Raw genomic sequence first — 22,745 nt, forward strand, 5'->3', positions numbered from 1 at the left:
AGGAACCAGGGAGTTGAGGGGGGAAAATTAAAGCAAGATAGGATTAAGGAAATCAACAGTTAGTTGTGTTACCAAGGGTAGTTGGGAGTGTGTCTGAACTGGGGAGTGTTCAGTTTAAAGGGAGTATCAAAATTACTCATTTTCAGCTTGACGGCTACCACAGAGAATGCATTACTTCTAAAGTCTACAAATTGTACCTACTTCTCAATTAGAAATGGTAACTATTTTGTACATACATCCAACTGAGGAGCTTTTCTAAAAGCCTAGCTATTGATTTCCTGTTTGTAATCACTGAAGTCAAGGCAAATATTATGATCACCTTCCAGTTAAGTGATAGAGTTCCAGGTCAGATTATTTTCTTTTAAATCGTGTTAAAAGCATCATAAACTAAAAACGAAAACATGTGTCCTTTATTCTGATGTGTATTGGTGGGATCACAAGCAGTATTTTCAGCTGCACGTTGGCTTGAGAGTATGAAGCACATGCACTTTTTCCAGTTGGTTTATTGCACTTCATGTACAGTCATACGTGGTTCTCCATTCACATGTGATCTGAGACCTATTCAAACTTTTCTCTCTAAATACAATTTCCACAAGTTCTAAATGTCTTATACACACCACTACAGTATAAACCATAAAAGATGTATTTGGTAATCAAAACTTCTCAGTAGCATTTTAAATATATAGGTTTTTTTTTTTTTCTTACCCTGGGAGCAGAGCTTTTTCCACAAGGTGATGTCTTTTACCAAGGACAGAAAAATCATAATCAATGTGCAATCAACATTGTGTTGCTTTTTGCTGCACCTACCATTCACTTCTACTATGAATTAATTCTTCTTCCTCCTCTCCCGCCCCTGGCAATTAGTGCAGCAGAAACACAGAAAGGAGAGTACTATGCTTAGGTGGACCAGTTTGATTCAGCATTGAGTACCAGGTATGCATATAATTTTAAAGTCTCTTTATAACAAAGGTATTTCAAATTAACTTATGAAGGAAACCACAAAATTACATATGTACCTTATGAATATTTCTAAAAATATTGCCTGTAAAATTTAACAACTTTCAGTTTTAAATAAAGGCATTAGGGAAATTTGTAACCTTAAAAACTGCCTTCGGTACTTCTTAGAAAGTTTTTGAGTCGAAAAGTTTTCCGAGTTATTTTTGCTATTAAATAACATAATACAGCATTACACTTCGTTCTACTGAATATCACTTGCTAGAAATCCTGTAATAGCTAGTTGTTATCAAGAAATAAAGACCTTTTATCTCAAACAAGCAAACAAAAAAAATACTGGAAAAACCCTGAACTGTCATATAGGATATGAAAGTGTTAGACGTCACTGGTAAAGAAGATTCTTGATTTGGTAATGACCAATTTCATTTAAACCTATTGTCTGCTCTAAGTGCACTAGAAAATTTAGATCCTTTGTATCTAACTTTTTTTTTTTTTTTTAAAGAAAACCATAACCACCTACTTTGTGTATAAACGTGCACATCTTGCTTTTGTGAACAGGGTGCTTCACCTGCTCCTGAGTGGACTCTCCTCTGTGTGGAGCTACTGCACTAGGGCGTGTGTATCTACTTTCATGCTACATTCTTCCTGACATTTTCCCTAAGAAAAACATGCTTAACTATTAAGTACGTTAATTTTACCAACTTCTCGACTGAAAGCTTAACTTTCAATTGTCTTGTCAAACGACAGTATAAAACAATAAACGGACTAGCATTTTATCATTCTAAGATTTTGGTAGTTTCATTTTTAATACCATTACAGCTTGCATAAAAATGGGATTTGTACTACTCTTTTCACCTTTTTAAAAGTCTTTTACAACTTTTCCAACATAAAAGGTGACAATATGACATACTTATACATGAAGTACCATTAGCTGAAAATGAGATGAGACTGCATTCATAAGGCTTCAGAGAATGTGTAGTGAGTTGCATAAAAATTCATCAATTTAAGTGCCACGGTACCATGATGACTTATAGATTAGCAGCCTGACAGACATCCTCAAATTTTTACAAAATAATATATGAACTGTATAGCAATGAGAACGTTTGAGATAGTAGCATATTAAAGCTCTACCTAACAGTAATACACAACCCCCCCATCCGAGAAACAACTATGTTTGATCCAAACGACTAATCTCTATAATGATTAAATCACCCGTTATCACTATTTTATGTAATTCATTTATGTAGATATACTATGGAAATATATAAATATGGGAGTATTTTGACACTCTGGTTAATAACATTATCAGTATAGTTATGTCTTTTATAACATGTAACTCGTTTCAGCCCCAAGTTTTAGAACTTTAAAATAAATAAAAAGTGTAATTTACAAAAATAAGCCATTATTTACAAACATAAAAATTCATCCTGAGAACTTATTAACCAGGAGAACTGTTTCACAGAAAAGGAAATTACCAATATCTGTGAAATAAAAAATGTACCTCAAGAATTAAAGAATTCATATGTGGAGGTCAATTTACCTAAGTTGCAGCCAAGAAAAGACTAAGGTATTTAATAAATCTAAAATCGACTTGTATGCAAGAAATGCTATGACTTCCCAAATGCCATTGTCATTTTCCTTTAACTTCTGTATTAATGGAGTATTCTGGCTGTATTTTGGAAGAGGGTGAGAGAGAAAGAACACCTCAAGAAAACTCAAGGATGTGGTCTCATCTCTCACCAGGGGTTATGAGAACAGAGAAGTGGGGTGCATGGTCATTATAAATGGCTTACTTTGGACTGTCATGAGAAACAGAGCCACTCTACCTTTGGCTTTACCTGGCTGAGCTCCCCCACTCCACCCTACCCGCCCCCAACAGGAACAGTGACTAAAACAGTTCAACATTATATAAAGGAAAAATGTCCAATTAAAACACAAATGTGAATAAAGGCAAACCCTCATCAGATTCTTTGCTTTATAATGTGACCATAAAATACTTAATAGAAATGAAAAGAAATGGTTCAACAAAGAATCAAACTGGTTTTGGGGGGTATATCATCACAACAAATCTCTTTACTCTTTATGCTGTGAGCAGACAGTGATTATTTTGGAGAAGGAAAAATAAGAAAAGTGTGAAATTAGTAACGCAAGAGGCTGAAAGGCAAGTGGCAAGACTAGAAAAGAATGCCTCAAACCAATCCTACTTTGTTCCCATCTCTACTGGCACCTACCCCCCGCCCTACCCAAGGTAAAAGGCCAGAATAACCAAAGCCATTTTAACAGTAGTGTGCGCAATTGTCAGCTGACAAACAACATAAAAACAAGTCACGCTATGTTATCTGTGGTCACGTTCTTCAGGGTTAGTCCAGTAATTCAAGACTTTACATTCTTTTCTCTTTATTTGTTTATTTTAATTAAACACATAAAGGTTAATAAACAGACATAGTCCAGAGTTAGTAGGTTGGTATTATAACATTTATTAAAATAATGCTATGGGTTAATAGAAACAGCAAAGAACCAAAGAATTAAAATGCAAGCTATGTAAAATCCCAACTAAAACCCAAAAGTGTCTAATGTATTCATTCATTAGCTAACTAAAAGCCCAAGAAAGACAAGACACCCAATATAATAAAGTACTGCAAAACAATTGGCAATTTTCAGTTATCAAAATTGTGGATTCTGCATTTTGTATCCTTTTCTCAATCAAGAAAAAAATTCTTTTTGAATGTTATATAACATACATATAAAACAAGATAGAAAAATACATTATAAACTTGTAACAATGGCTGTAAATACATTATCTTACATGTTTCTCATAGGCAATAGGTTGGTTATGATACATACATAGCATGAAACTACTAAGATAATAAAGAATTGACAAAAATACATGTCAGCTGTACGGTAACATACAAGCGACACTCCCATCTACCCACACTAAAAAATTACATAATACTGTCAGAAAAGAAGTCTTAAAAACTACATATTTTAATAAGAAATAAATTCAATAAAGAATGATAATACTGAGAACCAAGGCATTCAGAGATTTCAAAAGTCATGCTTTTTTTCAGTTGATCCAAAATTTTATCAACTAAGTTTTCAAAAGTTTGTTCAGAGCCAACATTACTCATAAATGTCACACGTTTATTTCATACATTTACTTTCTTCCCCATAAAAGACCTTTGATAAACATCTAAAATGTCCAGGTATAACATAGTTGAGATGAAACTGGATCAAATACTGGTACTGTTGTTAAGCTATTATCACCTCAAGTGTTCGAGTGTCGCAAATTTATTCAACCAACCAAACAAAATAAAAATCAAAATGGCACAGCATATATTGTAAATAAATCAAAACAACTGTATGTGTAACAGAAAGACAAAGCAGTGGCACATTAAACCAACGCTAGCTGAATACAAAACAATGAATGTCTATTGCATAGTAAATAAACTGAAAACGGTTTCCAAGTGAGACAAGATGATGGAGGAGGTCACCACGAAGGTGCTTACTGAGCTTACTGCTGACCTTTGACTGTGAAGCTGTGAAGGTATGCAAGAGGGAATGAGTTGATAAGCTGGGGATCCACTGCCACTTGATATTTGCCACATCCGGTACTGAGCAGTTAAGGATTATTTACTTAAGTATTTAGATATAGTTGGCTCTGTGCACAAATCACTTCAACTGCCAAACTAAATGAATTTCATGAGTAATTGGAAACTCATATGTAGTTGAGCATTTATATGCACAATTATTGCCAGTTCTCATTTTCTTAAAGTTAAAAAAAAAGTGTGGGGGTTGGGGTTGGGGTTGGGGGGGGGGGGGACTTAGGTTACTAAAACCACCAAAGAAATGGACTACCCAAGTGATTTGGTATGGCAGAAAGCAATCTGATTAAATCTGGGCCATTAAAAAATACTGTTATCCAGAATGAAAATCACAAAGATTCATTTTTGTGAAAAAGCTTGCTAAGAATACTATTATTTCCAATTTAATAAGAAAAAATGCAACACACTCCTCTTTCTCTGAATAAAATAAAGTTCTACTTTTGTCTGTAAACTGATGTTCAGATCACACATAATTTTTTATCTCAGAACCTTGTGGGCTAACATTAAATATCACAATAACCAAAAGCACTCGATTATGATTTTAAAAGAATGATGTTTTAAAACTTGTTAGACATTAGAAAAGTTATCAAATTTTTTTCACAGTATCAGATTTGGCAAATTTGTATCAAGGTAACGTGGCAAAAATCATATAATTCAAACCATCAACTCATTTGTCTCCCCTCAAATCTTTCACATACTGGGCGGGCGACTGAGTAACATGCATTAACTTGTATTCTGAGGGAGGAGCTGATCTTACAAGACACTTGACTAAATGACCATGAAGGAAAATAAGGCACTTTCTTTTCTTTAGACTTATTCCAATACTTAAAAAATAAAAAAGAAAGACAAAAAGGCTCTTTTGGTCTTTTGTTTCTTGACAACCACCAGAAAAAATCATTTAATGAAATAAAGGGTTTCTTTGTTCTTTTTCTTTTTTTTTATAACACTTGAAAGTATAAAATGCTACATTTCCAAAAATATATATATTTTTTCTGCACCAGCACCCTTGTATAGTAAAAGTATCTACTTTTTGTTCATTTGTTTCAATGCACTACACTTTATCTACAATTTCATTACATGTATACAGCAAATAGGCAAGCATGGCTTTTACATCCTTAATGATTTTTTTTTTCTATACAGGGAGGTTTAAAAAAAATATTTGAACAGTTTGCCCAGTAATGTGACACATAATGCATGTACCTTGTTCTCATATATTTTTTAAAGGAGGTTGTAAAATAAAGGTTCAGTAATTTTAACTCAGATATTTATCTTTTTAAAAATAGTGTTGCAGTTTTGTTCTTTGCATTACTTCTCAAAATTCCTTGTTTTTTCTCTCATGGCACACTTCTAATACTTCAAATTTTGGCAGGCAATATAAAAAAGGCTGCAACTTCTGCCCTTTGAGGGCACTGTAGTGACTAAAGAGCATATCAAATTTTGAATACTTTTTGAAATCACTTCACCAATGACATCCCTGACCAAAGGTTCATGCATGATGCATCATCACACAGTACATTCAGAGAGCTGTGACTCGCTATGAGAAGAAGGTTCCTAGAAGTCTCTCACAGTAACTGCCTCTGTCACTGAGTAGTTAAGGGCCATCTGTCTCCCCTTCTGAAGTGAGGCCTTCTTACCGTTCGCTTAGGGTAGGACATGAAAAGATGATCAGTGCTGTGGGATGAATTGGGCCTTATTGCTTTACTACTATTCAGTGCAGGTTCTAGAATCACTTTCACCCAAACAGAAAGAAAAACCAAAAGCTGAGTTGGAGGACAACAATTTCTTTGTCTTTTGTTTGGTTAGATGGTAAGACGAACGGACAAGTGCCTCAGCTCGCTGCACTGACGACAGGCAAGCAAAGGCGATTACCAGTTAACTGATCAGCAGGCAGGCATGGTCAGGTCATCATTGGGTGAAGAGTTCAGAGGTCAGAAGGTCATAGGTTAGTTGCCGGTGGCGGCTGGGTGGTTAGAAACAAAAAACAAAACAAAAAAAAAAAAAAAAAAGAAAAGAAAAGATAGAGAAGAGATTAGTTTCAGCTAGTGACGGCTTAATGACAACATGAAAAACTAATCACAACTAATAAAAAAAAAAGCATGTTTAATTCTGACAAACTGATTGACACCATCTACAGAATACAATAAAAATCATGACAGTTTCATATCATGATTTGAACAAATGAAGAAGAGCCCACTCCCACAAAAAAACAAAAACAAAAAACAAAAACAAAAAAAAAACTGGTTAACAAGAAAAAATAGAAATAAAATACAACTAACAACTAATAGTTAGTAGCAGTCAATGAAGGAAATTGGAGAACAACAACAATGAATAGGTTTGATATACAGAATTCTGGAACAGTCAGTGCAGTTATCAGTGTCTGACTGCTATTAAGCATTAGTATTCTCTCAGATGCAAGCATTAAAGCAACTATTAATGATGGATGTGATTATTAATAACTGATGATTAACAGAAATGAATCTAAAGAAATTTAAATTTCTGTGAACAATTTGGTTCAACATAAACTCTGGGCCAAACAAGGTTTCTTTTGTTCAATAAATGTTTATTGCTTTTTCAATTATTCTATTTACAAACAACATGGAATTTCTTGGCCTTATGATACAAAGCAATACTAAACTGTAGTCTAGCAGTGTAGGCAACATCATGGGAACCAGAAAAAGGCCAGGCCTTCTGCGCTAGCCAACACTTTCCAGTTGAAAATACTATTTTACACATATAGAACACTTATAAAATGCACTTGCATGTAAACACTGTAAAATCCTGCCATTTAAAATTCTATACTCAAAAAGCTCTAAGTACATCAAAAAATAGAAGAAATTTCTAATTGATACCAATAAGGCATTTTAAAACTACAAACAGCTTTCTTTATTCAATTTCAAAGCTAATACTCTGCAAATACAATAAAATCTGACATTTCATATACATTCCTGCTTTATATTTTATATTTTAAAAGAAGCCACCTGTAAATACTATTTTCTTTTGCAAAACAACAAACAGAACAAAACAAAAATTAAAAAATTACAGTAAAACATAAAGTAGTTCTCAAGTGGAAAGTTATCGTCCCCAGTGTCCTTGAGTTGTTCCTTCCTTATAATCAACCTCTGTCACATTCTGCTTCACCAAACTTGGTCCACTTAACAGTAGTATGATTTTTAAGACTCATTCAACAGCTTAATTATTTCTGCTATATTCTGAGGTTTGATAGAATTTTCTGTACTGTTGGCATTGTGACTAAGGCAGAGGAGATGTGAATGAAAACTATTCAGTGCAAAGGTAGATTCCATGCCACTTCATAAATCATAACCCAGTAGGTATAATGTTCACAGAGTTATTTTAAATGAACTATATAATGGACTGGTTTACTTTCATATAACAAAAATGCTTTCTAGAGTCTATCATTTAGGATAGTTTATAAATACTACAAAAATACTGTATCTTCAATGTGACCAAATCCTCCCTGAATTTTTAAAAAATAAGTGGAATTTTACTTAAAATAAAAACTGCTATTCCAAAATTAAAGAAGAAAATAAATATTTAACACGATGTAGTCATACCACTTCACAGGAAGTACTCCTGAAATACAGAATCTTAAAGCATTTTTGATATTACTTAAAATTTTGATTAAAATTGTATTAAGTTTCTTATACAAATTAGGTAAATGATGGTTTTTATAAAATCAGTACTCAGAAAAATTCTGATTATGTTTTTGTGTGTGGAATATATAAACAATGCAAACTACCACTTATATATATATACCAGTACACCTAGAACACATCCTCTGCCAAGTCCTGGCCTCCTACAGTACACACAGGTGTGTCAACCGTGCAAAATCACTTAATGGTTCATCACAACTAAAAAGTCGTTGGTCTTTTACAGGCTTCAAATTCAGTTTCGAAATATATGTAGAAGTGGGTTTATTTTTAGTAAAGAACTAGATATATTTGTCAACCATGCAGTACTCTAAATACTTATAAAAGATTACATGGTTATACGTCCAAGGGCTGAGTTTCCTTGCATTAAATGGATGCTTATATTATTCTTCCCTTCAAAAATAAAAAAAAAAAAAAAACCTCAAAACTAGAGGAAACAGTAGTATCATAAAATAATTTAAATGAAGGACTTCAGACATCTCCCTTAGACCCAATGAGTGCATACAGTGATAGTAACAGCAGTATACAAGTATTCTGTTCTTTAAAGAAAATAAAAAAGGTAGCATTTCGGTTTGCTGACATTGCATTTTGAATAAAAGTGACAAGACTACTCAAAAACACATATAACTACAAAAGAGCCATGCATGGAATGTGTTGTTATTTCCAAACACCATAAAATCTCTCTAATATTTTCAACTATCTCAAGGCACTGCAGCATTGAGTAGCCAATTATTATTGCTTTAAAACAAAATTATGAAAAATCTCCTAAAAGGGGCAGGAAGGGAAAGGTTAATAGAAGAAAATCTACTTTAAAATACTCTTTCAAACTATTTCAGACATTAACAATGTAAAAAAAAAAAAAAAGCTTCAAATTATTCATGGAATTATCTGATTTCCTTAAATCTAAAGTGACTTAAAAAAAAATCACCTCCTTCACTAGGAGACATGTTCTGCAAGAAGGTGATGCATACACTTGTATAGGACACACCTACAAGGTGCATTATTGTCACAGATCATCACTGAGCTTGGGGCCTATTATTTTGTGCACTGAATAATCACAAGTAACGTATGTATTAGTTACATGTCTTCAATTCAAGGCTCTTTAATTATGTATGATGCTAAATAAATATCATCACCGCCTTTGGAAAGTATTTTATTCTGATGTGGACAACAGCTGTGTCCAGTATTTATTTACCATCAGTGTTCAGGAGAACCATGAGAAGCAGGTAGGTCGTTCATAAGTTCATAGAAGATGGAGGACAGGAGTGTAAATTCCATCACTTTTCCCACTAATTATTAGAGACTTCAATCAATTTAATTATTAAGTAATAAATGTGCTGTAATAGAAGCTTGATAAAAGTCTTTTTCTACCTTGCTTTGGATTCTTACCCTGTGATGACAAACTTCAAAAGCAATTCAATGTCAATAAACCGAAAATATCACTCCTCAAAAACATAAATAATTTATAAAAGGGTCCAAGGGCATATATAGGACACAAATCACAAATGTTGAAAAGGAGAAAAATGAAGACTTATTTTCCAGTCACAGGTTAGTCAAAAAGGAAATATTCAAAGCTGGATTCATGTCTCCACAGAACATTAAGAGATAGTTTACCTTCAGATAATGTATTTTAGCAGCAAATGACAAAAATCAAAGGATCCATTTTGGCAAGAGAATGTAAGAATAAAAGGGAATTGATTTTCTCATTTATATTAAAAAAAAATCCAACTGCATCAAGTTATCTTCACAGTCCTTACTTTGTTGATTTCAGCTAAGTACTTGACGTGTATAACCTCATGTTTACACAGTGGCTCAAATATCTTATTAAAAAGGAAAATGGAAACTAAATCTTCAGTTTTCTCCACAAGGACACAGGAGGCATATATTCCTTTACTTCTCTCATTAAAGCACCATCCGCTTAGTTCATTTTGCAAAACCAACCCAATTTTTCAGAACAATTAAAAGGTAAATTTTAGCAAAAATTATGACTGAAAAATAATTAAGGCAATATCACAATTTACTAGCTCCCCAAATGGACTAATTTATGTTTTAGTAGGAATAAATCACAGTACATACTAATATAGGATTTAATAAGTTAAAATATGAAGGGAGCAAAACAAAAACAAAAACAGGCAGGAGGAGGGGGAGAAAAGAAAAGGAAAGGAAAAAGATAGATAAGGAAAGAAAAGAAAAATCCCAACCCTTAAATCTGTCAATTATGACAAATTTAGAAAAAGAAAAGAAATGGTGTGCAGGTAAGCAGTTATATTTTTTCCATCAGGTGTGGTGTTGCAAATTTTATGGACACCAAACGCATTTCTTATAAACAAGAACTGCAGAACTAAACTAACCTCGGTCTGCGGTCACAATCCTTTGGTAAGGATGGACACGCATATCGTGCCTTCGAACTTTAGTAGCCACCGCACCTAGTTAAATTGCAATTACCAAGACAAAGTTAGAAACATTCACAAGGGAAAAGAAAACAAACATTAACAGCAGGTTTATCAAAATGGATTTCAAATGTTCATTTACTACAAAAGTTTCATTTTAAGAAACACGTTAAGGCACAGTAGTTTTAAAATTAACCATAGTATGTTGTGTATATATGCGTCTATTAATATTGCATTCATTTCAAACATCTTGGCCTTAACCTATTTTATCCATTCATTCACAATCCCAAGTTACAGTATTTCATGAATTCTATTAGATCCAAACATATTTAAGCTTTACTAGTCACATATTCACTGAAGTGCCTTTCTTGCAGCAGGACCACTTAAATAATGCCATGTTTAATACTGACAATTATTTGCTAACCTTAAGACCACTTCCAGAGTTTATCACTTAAAAAGGTTTAAAAGCAATTCTTAAAGCCTACAGATTGTGGTTTTAAACTTTGAGTCAATAAGTATGAACTGCAATGAATTAGGTGATTAGTAAAGCAAACAGTATAGTACACTTAGCAGTCAGTATACTACTATACACTCCTTTATAAATTACCGTTACTTTGTAAGATTACAGACTAAACCAAATTAATAACATACTTTTACTTTCTATCAGTGTGCAAAAAGTGCAAGTAAGTCACTGACTGCTAGGCTAAGCTTTCCCCCCCACCCCACCCCCGGAGGCTGCTGAGACTAAGCATTTGTTAAATTCAGATCTGATGAGGGTTCAGTTAAGACCGTTCTTGAATTCTTAGCCTTTCGTTGGGAAAGCCATACCTAAAGATAAAAGGAAGGGAATTAAAAATTAGTCATCAATGAAGATTTGATGCTAATACCAATCTCCTCACTACCACCAACACACATGTCTGCATCTGTTTTGAAGGGCACTGCTTATTTTAAAATAATATGATGTGAGACTTGATATATATCATGCATGTTATCTGTGTGCAAATTTATTATAACTTAGCAATTTGAAATAATTTTCTCAGTTCTCCAAGTGCTCAATGTCACGTTTTACTGCTTAGGTGGCAAAGCGAGAAACAGGATTGATAATGGATTTTGATCATTTAGTACTATTATTCATTTTATGAATGCCAATTAGGTATCTGTATATATTTTGCTTTTAATTTGTCAGTCTAATAATTATTACAAATAAAAATTTCCCAACACAACAAAAACACATTGCTTAAAATGAGAAACTGCAGTGCCTCTTGCTGTTTCTAAGCAGTAAACTGGTCCATCACCCCTTTTTTTCATTTTAGATAAACTAATCTTATACAAGTAGAATTCCACGAGGCAAAATCAGCGAGATCTTGCATTGAGAGTGCTGGAACAGCAGCTGGTGGCTAAGAGTGCCAGCCCTGCAGGAAGCAACCAACTCCTCGAACAGACGCTGTGCGTGCAGCAGAGAGGAGCTCTGGGGAAAGGAGCAGGCATGGGGCCACAAGACAGAGCGTTAACAGAAAGGAAGACGTAAACAGGTTACAGGTTACAGGTTATTTTAAAAATGCTTCAAGAAATGTGCAACAGAAACAAGCTTCTCATAAACAATTCTATAAATTCTGACCTATGATACTTTATACAATGATTTAGAGATAAAACGGAAAACATGTACAATAAAATGTATTTGCTCATGAAACAAAAGGCACCTGAGTGCATGCACACACACAGATAACATACAGAGCATTGTGGCTTTCTTTAATTGAACAATGAATTTTCAAGTTTAAATCTTAGTGTCCGGGTTCATTAAAGACTTTCAAATTTTTATAGATCAGTATTAATGCTGGAAAAAAAAAAACCTTAAAAGATCAAAGTCCTAAGAGTCAACAGCATGCATGCAGCACCAAGGTCATATACAATTCAAGGAAAAAAAGTATTCATATTCTGTCTGGTAAAACAAAGGGGCAGCACGGAAACAGTTTGTCCCACATTGACTGGTCGTGTTATAACAGCTGCTGTATTCTAGTCCTTCATCCAGCAAGTCAATGGGCTGAAATATCAGGCATGACTGGCATTTCAATCCACTCTATAAAAAAAAGGCATCAGTAATGTCTTTTTCAAGCACACCACTTTTTGTTCACGTAAAACCAAGCGTTCATACTATGATCTTAATTTTTGCCTCAAAGATGATTCTAAAACAGTGACTTGGTATTTACTTATCAATTCCATACTGTACTACTGAAATTAGGAATTTCTTTTATGTTTGACATTAACTAATAACTTCAAGAGAGAAAAACTGAGAAGCTGAAGAATTGAACTAATTTACCTGGTCTCTTTCATATTTTAAGTGATCACAAATATTAGAAAACACACAGACAATAACAGCAGTTATAAAAAATATTTCAAAATATTTCCACATGGAAATTTAAAATTTAGATGACAACCAAGTAATTCCCTGAGACGAAAGGAATCTAACTGTGGGCAGTGGAGCAAACGGAGGGGATAGGCCAAACTCAGAACGACCTCAGTGATGTCAAAAGTGAAAAGTACTTTCCATTTAAATGTTCATAGCTGATTTACTCAAAGTGAATCTGAGTTACCAAAGAGAATCTGAGCACATCTAAGGTGAAATTCTTTAAAAAGGGAGCCATTAAGAGAGGCTGAAATAAAACAAACTTTAGGCTTCTGTCTTCCTAATGGAAACTTGTCTTGCCTCTCCAAAACGGATATAATCATTTCAAAGTCTGAAGCACAGAAGTCATGAAGAAATAAACTGCCAGCCACACAGGGAGAACAACTTACCTAATACACCACTAGGTTCAATAGGATACTCAAGGATGGATGTCGCTGGTGCCAACGTGTAGGGGTACTCATAGGGTGTGTAGATCAAACCAGCTTCGGGCCCCGGAGGAACTATTGCAGCAGTCGGGTGAGGAGTTCCGTTTGGCATGACAGCGGTCTGTATTTGTCTGATCAAAGGCATTATGGTAGGGCCAGCTGGCGTAGGAGTACGCAGGGCAGCTGGCGGGAGAACAGGCGCAGGCCCAGTGATAATCCTTGGAGCAGCCTGGGCTGTTGCTGCAAGAGAAAAGGCAAGGGCTGCTACAGTAAGCAAAGAAATGTAGGAGAAGTGTAGAGACAGCAGTATAAAATATGGAAAATGAGAGGGAAGTAGGAAAAAGAAAGGAGAAGCAGGAAAGAAGAAAAATAAAAGGAAATCATTAGTACATGCACTGATCACACAAAATGCCAAAGCACACTGATCAAATGCAAACAGCTTCCCCTTTCCCAGTGTGATTAAGAATAAATATGCAAAAATTAACAAGCCACTGTAAAAAAAAAAAAAAAAAAAAGAATGAGACCATTAAAATAGGTTATATTTAGTTCATGTATTTGATATATCTGTGTTTTTAAGATCTCATGAGACTAAAGGTACATGCAAAAGCACATGGAAACACTCGCATTAAAAGAGGTTAAAAAATTTTGGAATTGGGAGTCCATAGAAATACAGCTTGGTATATTTCTAAAGAAAAACTTAAGTTTCAAATGAAAAAAAGAATAATTTTTACTGTATTAAGTTAGCCAACTACTAGTTTTATTTATATAAACTTCTTGCATCTGTATGAAATTCATACAAAAAACAATATAAAAAATGTCCCATTCCTAAGCATAAGACTATTAATGATATACTCATTCTCATGAATAAATTAAAGCCAAATATTTGTAAAGTAACCACTTCTGAATCTAGTAAATTGCCTCTATTTTGGACACCTATTCTATTTCTTGGGACGCCTGGGTGGCTTAGCGGTTAAGTGTCTGCCTTCAGCTCAGGACGTGATCCTGGAGGCCCAGGATTGAGTCCCACGTTGCGCTCCCTGCATGGAGTCTGCTTCTCCCTCTGCCTATGTCTCTGCCTCTCTCTCTGTCTCTCATGAATAAATAAATAAAATCTTAAAAAATTTTAGTTCTTAAAAAACAAAACAAAACAAAAAACTAGTAATTTAAATAATTATGTTCATTAAAAGAACTGTAAACCTTCACTGCCTCAAAAAATAAAAAAAGCAATCCTCTTCAAGTTTATGGAAGCGTACACAGATATATCTAAAGGAAAAATGGGATTAAAACAGTATCATCTACTGCTCTCTTTGAATTCAGCTCATATACAAAATCAACAGAGAAAAATACCGGAGGGGAACATTAGCAAGCATGGTGAGAGGACAGAATTCGACAAAAGGGTCACTGCTTTCATATACATTCCAAATCAGCTTTAAAAAAAAAAAGTCTAAAAATTATTTTCTTTTGCATAAATATAACAATAAGCTCAAAGTCTTAAATCTGTAGTTAAAAGAATAGGAAATTTCCCGAAACTTTTAGATTTAGAAGTTGAAATATCATTGAAATAATAAAAGTTTATAAACTCCAAACTTAGATATGCTGGCATCAAATAAAGGAGACTGTCCCCAATTCATGAAAGCAGTAAAAATGGGACTGTGAGTCCCTTATTAAGTGATAATTATTTCGACTCTTCACATAGTGTGAAGCTCGTGTGCTGCACTGCCAACAGGAGAAAAGGTTTGTGGACAAAATAATTGATTCAGCTGTAACCATGGACCTCAGTCTCATTCTTACGTGATTTAATGTTGGCATCTCTGTAGGTGCCATTCAGAATTGCAAGCTCCATCAGCTGCATCTTCTTCAGGCTGTCTTCTCCCTCTGCCTATACATGGAAAACACAAGAGTAATAGTAAGCACTTAAGATGGTCTGCACACATCACAGCCATATGTACTCACCAGCCTTAAAATAGGGATTATGGGACTATAGCCACCTGCTTCAATTGTGAGGGGAGGTGGAGGGAAAGATTAGGGAACCAAAAGGTGCTGACGTACTGATACAAAGGATACTCTCAACATGTAGCCACTAGCTACATTTCTGTTTGGAAATTTTTTATGTAAACTACACTGATTTATTAAAGTTCCCCCAAAAGCTTTGCTAAATGGAATAAAATATTAGTTAAGATTAAATATAGTACATTTATTCTCTTTAGGATCTATCATTTTGTAGAAGATTCAAAAACTCAATGTGATCATTAAAGGGGGGGGGGAACCCACAAAAAACCAAACAACCTCCCTCACTCTGCCACCAAACTGGTATTTTAAACATGTAACATGATGGTGGTATTCACATGTGAGAATTCTGTTTAGTTTTCCAAAATGGAAAATTTAATAAAATTATAATCATAAGAATTTCTAAAATTTGAATATTTATTCTGCTCTTTTATGCCAACATTCCTCTCTTCCTCAGTTAGTAAATACTATCATTCTAAAGCAAATCTACCTTTAGGGCAAGTTAGAATGGTAGAATAGTAGTATTACCACTGTCCAAGCCACAAGGCATTCAAAAGTGGAAGCTCTTAATAACTATGCAACGGTGACAGGCTTAAAAAACCTGGATTGTCTCTGACCATTCCATTTACCTTGGATTTGCCCTACCCTTTCCATTTACTGTTGTCACGACACTCTTCTTCTAGTCATTATTGGTGTATTACCAAAACTACTACAATATTATGTTAATAGTATCTGTTCTCCAATCTGTACAATAACAAGATTAATTGTATAAAACATAACTTTTTTTCTTAATGTTCCTTCACATTTTCATGTCTTAAAACCCTTCACAGTTTCTTACTATCTAAAAATATAAACCATTTAAGCTATCTGTGAATCTGGGCCCAAATTATCTTCTCAAGTTAAAGCAATTAATCTTCTGTTATGTTTTACACATATCTTATGCTATAAATCAAATCAAATCAAATCAAACCACTCCCTGTTACGCATCTCTGTGCATATTCCTATCCACCCCTCCATCTTGAATGCTCCTCTGCACTCCATTCTACCCTCTTTCTAAATCTTACCTCATCTCTGCAAACTCCAATCTAAATGCTACCTTCTCGAAGGTCCATCCTTAGATTATACTGTTTCTACCTTGATTTATAGTTTCATGTATACTAACACTACCAAAGTAAGCTCCTTGAGAATAGTCTATTTCTTATTTATAATTGCTTATATTCCCATTCACCCTGTCCCAAAAGTTATCTTTGCTAGGACTTTTAAATCATTGTTAAGAAAAATCCTTAACTTTATCTACAAACCTTAAATCTCTAAATCCTAGAGGATAAGCATCAGCTACATCAAAAGAAAGTAGTAGATAATGGTCCATCTTACCAAGGTTCATGCCTGAAGATCGCTGTAGAAATCGAATTATGTGCTACTAACTTATTTTATGCATTATCTAATCCTCAGTACTTAATATTTAAAAACAAAGTAACCCAATGACACTTTTTTCTGGCCTGATTCAGAAAGGAGCAGGATCAGATGACAAGCTTCTCTGTCCTTCCTTTCTAACGCAACTGTTAATGATAACAAAACTCTGTCTTTGGTACTACACCAACAAAAAGGACACTATAATTTATAGTTAAATACAACTGCTAAATTGGGTTTTATTAAACTAAATTCTTAGCAGAGAATTAAAAGATGAGTCAAAACACCATGAAGACAAAGTGTAAGGTGTCACACTAACTTTTCAAAAACCCACATTGTAGGAGAAAACAGAGAAGATACCTGAATGCTTATGGAATTGTATTCCTTGACCCCTATGAATTTGTGCAAAGATGACAGAGAATAAAGTGAGTAGAATTTCTTTGAAAGCTGTAGCAATTACTAGTTAATGATAAAAATAAGTAAGCATCAGCAACAAAAAGAACACATTAGCAATCCATTACACCTAACCCAAACTCCTTAAACTTGTTCCCTGAAAACTAGTGATACTAAAAACTCATCAAGTCATTTCAAACTTAAATCTATATATAATAACAGAATACCAGAAGTCTATAAATTATACTCTAAAGAAAAAGCAATAGGTCTACCTTCAGTCACTTTCAACAGTAAAACAGTGGTACATGTTTGAAAACGTCATCAAGTAAGAGTTAGAAATAAAGATGGAAGAAGTGACGGGACATGCTGTAGAGGGAAGAAGTACTGGAGCGCGTTTCACCCGACTGTTCCTTTTGGATAACAATATAACCACACTCTTTAGCTAGGGATGCAGTGTTAAACCCAGGAGAGAGCCAAAGAGAAAGATGAGGGAAGAAATACATATGCGCACATCAGGGTTCATGAATGTATGTGTGCCTTTAACAGGGTGCAGGATTTTGAAAAAGAGGTGCGGTGTCATCAGCAGCAACCTCCCCCTACCCTGCCCAAGGGGAGAATAAAACCCAGGGCAGCACAGCTTTCACAAAGCAGCAGCAGCAGCAGCAGCAGCAGTGGAGTATGCCACAATGCCATCGCTGGAGGGCACGGGGATTCACAAATTATGAACTACAGTATGCACACTGGATTACATCACATTATGGCAGGCCACACTAACACCTCCTAGCACAGAATTGAGCTGGCAAAGCTGGAATTAAAACCTGGCGGTCTCATCCAGAATAAGCTTCACTCTGGCATCTTCAGCACTTCTCCCCACCTCACCCACCATTCTATACTCACAGAGCATGATGCTGTCTGTATCTCAAGAGTTTACAGAGTTCATTATATACCTGCCTGAATGCTGAAGGTATATGCCATCTCTCTCAAATTTAACTTCAGATAAGATAATCTGCTGGTTTCTTAGATAATTTTTACTAAGTTTTTTCTATAGTCCAAAGGCCCTAGAGCTTCTACCAGCAAGGCTTCATATTAGTTTATTTGATGTTTCCTCTTCTCTCAAAGATAAAAGCTGATCAAATATGGCATCTTGAAATTATACATCTCAATGCTAGACATTTCAAAAGGCCTTTTTGTAGAAGCTGGCCCAGGGACAAACACTTCTAGAGAGATGGAAAGCTAACTTTTCCTTCTGTAACAAAAGAAGCTGTTCTTGGGCAGCCCCAGTGGCGCAGCGGTTTAGTGCCGCCTGCAGCCTGGGGTGTGATCCTGGAGACCTGGGATCGACTCCCACATCAGGCTTCCTGCATGGGGCCTGCTTCTCCCTCTGCCTGTGTCTCTGCCTCTCTCTCGCTCTCTCTGAATGAATAAATAAATAAATCTTAAAAAAAAAAAAAGGAAGAAGAAGCTGTTCTTAACCAAACCTCAGGTCACAAGTGGGTATTTTATAATGCTGAATCAAAGTGGTCATCTAGAACTTTATAACTTCTCATTTCTTAAGTATTTGCTCTGTATTTTAAAAACCAAGATATAATTTATATGCAGTGAAATCCTGGGATCTTAAATGCAACACTCAATCAGTTTTGATGAACGCACATCAAGTCTGAGGACAGTTTTATCAACTCAGAAAGTTCCATTTTGCCTCTTCTCACTCAAGGTCCTCCCCACCTCTGCCCCCGATCTGATTTTTATCACTAATTTTGCCTATTCTAGAATTTCATATAATGGAATCACAGAGTATATATACTGTGTGCCCAGCTTCTTTCCCTCAGCATTATATATGAAACTCTCCCATACTGTTGCATGTGTCAGTAGTTCACTTGTTTTGACAGCTGAGTAGTGTTTCATTTATCCATTCTTATGCTACGGTCATTGGGATGTTTTTGGATATTGTGAATAAAGCCACTGTGAAAATTCTTACACAAGGTCTTTTTGTGAATATAGTTTTTTCCCCTCAGTTCTTGAATACATACCTATGGGTAGAATTGCTGGGTCATAAGATAAATGAATATTTCCCTCATATTTTGTATGGAAAACATTATGTAAAGGTTACTGAAACATTATGAATAACATACCTTTGAAACATAAACGTTTAAAAATATTACAAACAGCTGCTAACTTCTCTACAAGTCCATTACCCCATATCTAAAACCTGTAGTATCATAAAGTATTTTGAAAATTTTTCAGACTTATATAAAGATATTATACCAAGGATTACCTAACATCCTAAGGGGTCTGGAGGAACACTCGAATAATCTGATCTGTGACAAACATAAAAATACACTCGGTAGGATAGATTATAAACATACTTTTCTGAACTTTTTGGGGTTTACAATTATGGAAGACTGATTGTGAATCTGTATAAATAATCTATGCATACATTATAGTAATGTACAGCTGTGTTAACAGCTGTATTTAATAGCTATGTTAAAGAGAAATAGAGCATGGTTAATATTTAGTGAGAGTGCACAGGTCTTAAAATAGAATGATTTACACACTGCTATACCTTATTAAAACTAGGTATCAGATTTTCATCACCTAAACATTTACACTTTATAACACATCTATGGCGCTGGTACTGTGTTGTCCTAGAGGCTTAGACAGGTTAGGTAGCCTATCCAATGTTGCATATGGTCACACTGCAAAACTGGCTTCCAACCCAGTGTACCTGATCTAAAGTCCTTACCATACCTTCTCCTGTATGTAGTGCCCCTAGGTGGAATTACCTTTTGAATTCATTGAAGACCTTCCATAAGAAATGAAGAAAATCATTTTTATTTGGCATCTTTAAATTTATAAAGTACACATTTAAAAAACTCCACTACAACAAAGTAATTAATTACAATAGAGAACTGAAGCAAATATATTATTTCCAAACCATTAAAATGTGATCAGTAAAATAATTTGCCTATAACAAAAGCCCAAACAACTCTCCATCTTAGCATTCAAGGCACTGAATAACATCTACAGGCAGCCCTATTTGCAAATATTTTACATTAGTCAAAATCATCTGCCTGCTGTTCCCTAGAAGCCAACTTGTGCTTTTCTGCCCCCATGTTAGACAAGATCCTGTCCAGAAGCATACTCTACATACTTCGATAGCTCACATCACTGTTCTCTCCAGGATATATTCTTTTCTAACCACATCCACACATAATGGTATCATTTTCCTAAGTCTATGTTGCTCCTTTTGGGAAACTCAATCATATAGCCACATACTATCTCATCTTTTCTATTTTTTTCATGTGGTTTTTAGGAAATTTCTAATGTGATTTGTATCCATAAATTACCCAATAACCAATGAAACCTATCTTCCTATAGCACCCAATGCCTTGCAAAGTGAACTTGTTCACTGACATTAAAAAAGCAGATTCTTTTTTCTTTTTTTTTGTTTTGAGCAGATTCTTTTCTGCAAATTTAAAATAATGAGTAGTGGGGCACCTGGGTGGCTCAGTCAGTTAAGTGTCTGCTTTCGGCTCAGGTCATGATCTCAGGGTCCTGGGATCGAGCCCCACACTGAGCTCCCTGATCAGCAGAGTCTGCTTCTCCCTCTCCCACGCCTCTCCTTGTATGCGCGCTCTCTCATAAATGAATGAATGAATGAATGAATAAGTAAATAAAATCTTAAAAAAAATGAGTGAAGATTTTCCAAACATAAGAGAAAAAAGTACATGATTAATTCCCTAGGCTGAACAAGAAACTAGTACAGAAAAGAGAAAATGAAGAGTGACCAAAGTTTATAAAAAAATTTAGTATCTTTTTTTTAATAAATTTATTTTTTATTGGTGTTCAATTTGCCAACATACAGAATAACACCCAGTACTCATCCCGTCAAGTGCCCCCCTCAGTGCCCGTCACCCATTCACCCCCACCCCCCGCCCTCCTCCCCTTCCACCACCCCTAGTTCGTTTCCCAGAGTTAGGAGTCTTTATGTTCTGTCTCCCATTCTGATATTTCCCACACATTTCTTCTCCCTTCCCTTCTATTTCCTTTCACTATTATTTATATTCCCCAAATGAATGAGAACATATAATGTTTGTCCTTCTCTGACTGACTTACTTCACTCAGCATAATACCCTCCAGTTCCATCCACGTTGAAGCAAATGGTGGGTATTTGTCGTTTCTAATGGCTGAGTAATATTCCATTGTATACATAAACCACATCTTCTTTATCCATTCATCTTTCGATGGACACCAAGGCGCCTTCCACAGTTTGGCTATTGTGGCCATTGCTGCTATAAACATCGGGGTGCAGGTCCCGGCGTTTCATTGCATCTGTATCTTTGGGGTAAATCCCCAGCAGTGCAATTGCTGGGTCCTAGGGCAGTTCTATTTTTAACTCTTTGAGGAACCTCCACACAGTTTTCCAGAGTGGCTGCACCAGTTCACATTCCCACCAACAGTGTAAGAGAGTTCCCTTTTCTCCGCATCCTCTCCAACATTTGTGGTTTCCTGCCTTGTTAATTTTCCCCATTCTCACTGGTGTGAGGTGGTATCTCATTGTGGTTTTGATTTGTATTTCCCTGATGGCAAGTGATGTGGAGCATTTTCTCATGTGCATGTTGGCCATGTCTATGTCTTCCTCTGTGAGATTTCTCTTCATGTCTTTTGCCCATTTCATGATTGGATTGTTTGTTTCTTTGGTGTTGAGTTTAATAAGTTCTTTATAGATCTTGGAAACTAGCCCTTTATCTGATACATCATTTGCAAATAATATCAATCACCACTTGTATCTGCCCTGCCTGCTAAAGAAAAGTCTGACAAAGAATATAACTGAAATTTACATAGAGGATTTTATACAGGAGAGAAAGTAACAGAATCCATCTTTAAAGGCACATTCTATTATTTTGTGAATGGACTATTTGGGGCTTGGTAGGATTAGAGACCAGTCACCAGCCTGACTTCAGTCCCCGTGATAAAAGATGTATTGGACTGGGGTGGAAGTAGTAAGAGATGGAAAATATAACTCAAAAGGACTTGATGGCTAGTTGGATGTAAGGAATGAGGGAAAGGAGACACTGAAGACTAACATTCAGGTTTTGGGATTATATAATCAAGTAGACGGTCACTCCACTTAATTAGATAGTAAAGGCTGAGGGAAACTGAATCAAGAGCTCTGTTTGAAAATAGAAAATGCCAATACCTTGGCTATTTAAATATCCAAGTGGAGGTGTTAGGTACAGAGCTGAATTTAAATCTGGGATCTACTTATTCTAACTTATCCTGTAAAGCTAGTAGAAAGATTAACTTCCCATACTATTTGAGAATATTTCCCTCCAAGATGATGATGCAGCAATTATTAAGTTCCAAACTGACCTGTTCCATGTTTTCAATGCTGGGTCTAGGACTCTCAAGTACTATTTCTTCTTTACCAGGTGGTTTTGTCAGGCTTTCAAAACTGAGATATATGGTGGAGGGCACTATAGCCAGACTGAAGA

The 22,745-nt window shown here is 35.2% G+C and overlaps 1 protein-coding gene across 17 annotated transcripts in view; it reads right to left on the bottom strand.

Annotated features, from left to right (window-relative positions):
* Positions 1–485: 485 nt before the first annotated feature.
* The window catches only part of QKI (QKI, KH domain containing RNA binding), a 161,754-nt gene continuing 139,494 nt past the window's right edge, over positions 486–22,745 (bottom strand). For 4 of the 17 annotated variants that reach the window (XM_026015955.2, XM_072766535.1, XM_072766544.1 and 1 more), the window contains 4 exons: positions 15,235–15,322; positions 13,408–13,707; positions 10,576–10,650; positions 486–6,516 (listed from right to left, as the gene is read on the bottom strand). In XM_026015955.2, the coding sequence (XP_025871740.1) occupies positions 6,500–6,516; positions 10,576–10,650; positions 13,408–13,707; positions 15,235–15,322 (480 nt within the window). In that variant the 3' untranslated portion in view covers positions 486–6,499. Of the gene's footprint in view, positions 6,517–7,095; positions 12,692–12,879; positions 12,886–13,407; positions 13,708–15,234; positions 15,323–22,745 lie in introns of those variants that run through there. The other 13 variants (XM_026015956.2, XM_072766557.1, XM_072766561.1 and 10 more) reach the window with 9 other exon arrangements.

Source organism: Vulpes vulpes, chromosome 1, assembly GCF_048418805.1.
Source record: "Vulpes vulpes isolate BD-2025 chromosome 1, VulVul3, whole genome shotgun sequence".
NCBI classification, from domain to species: Eukaryota; Metazoa; Chordata; class Mammalia; order Carnivora; family Canidae; genus Vulpes; species Vulpes vulpes.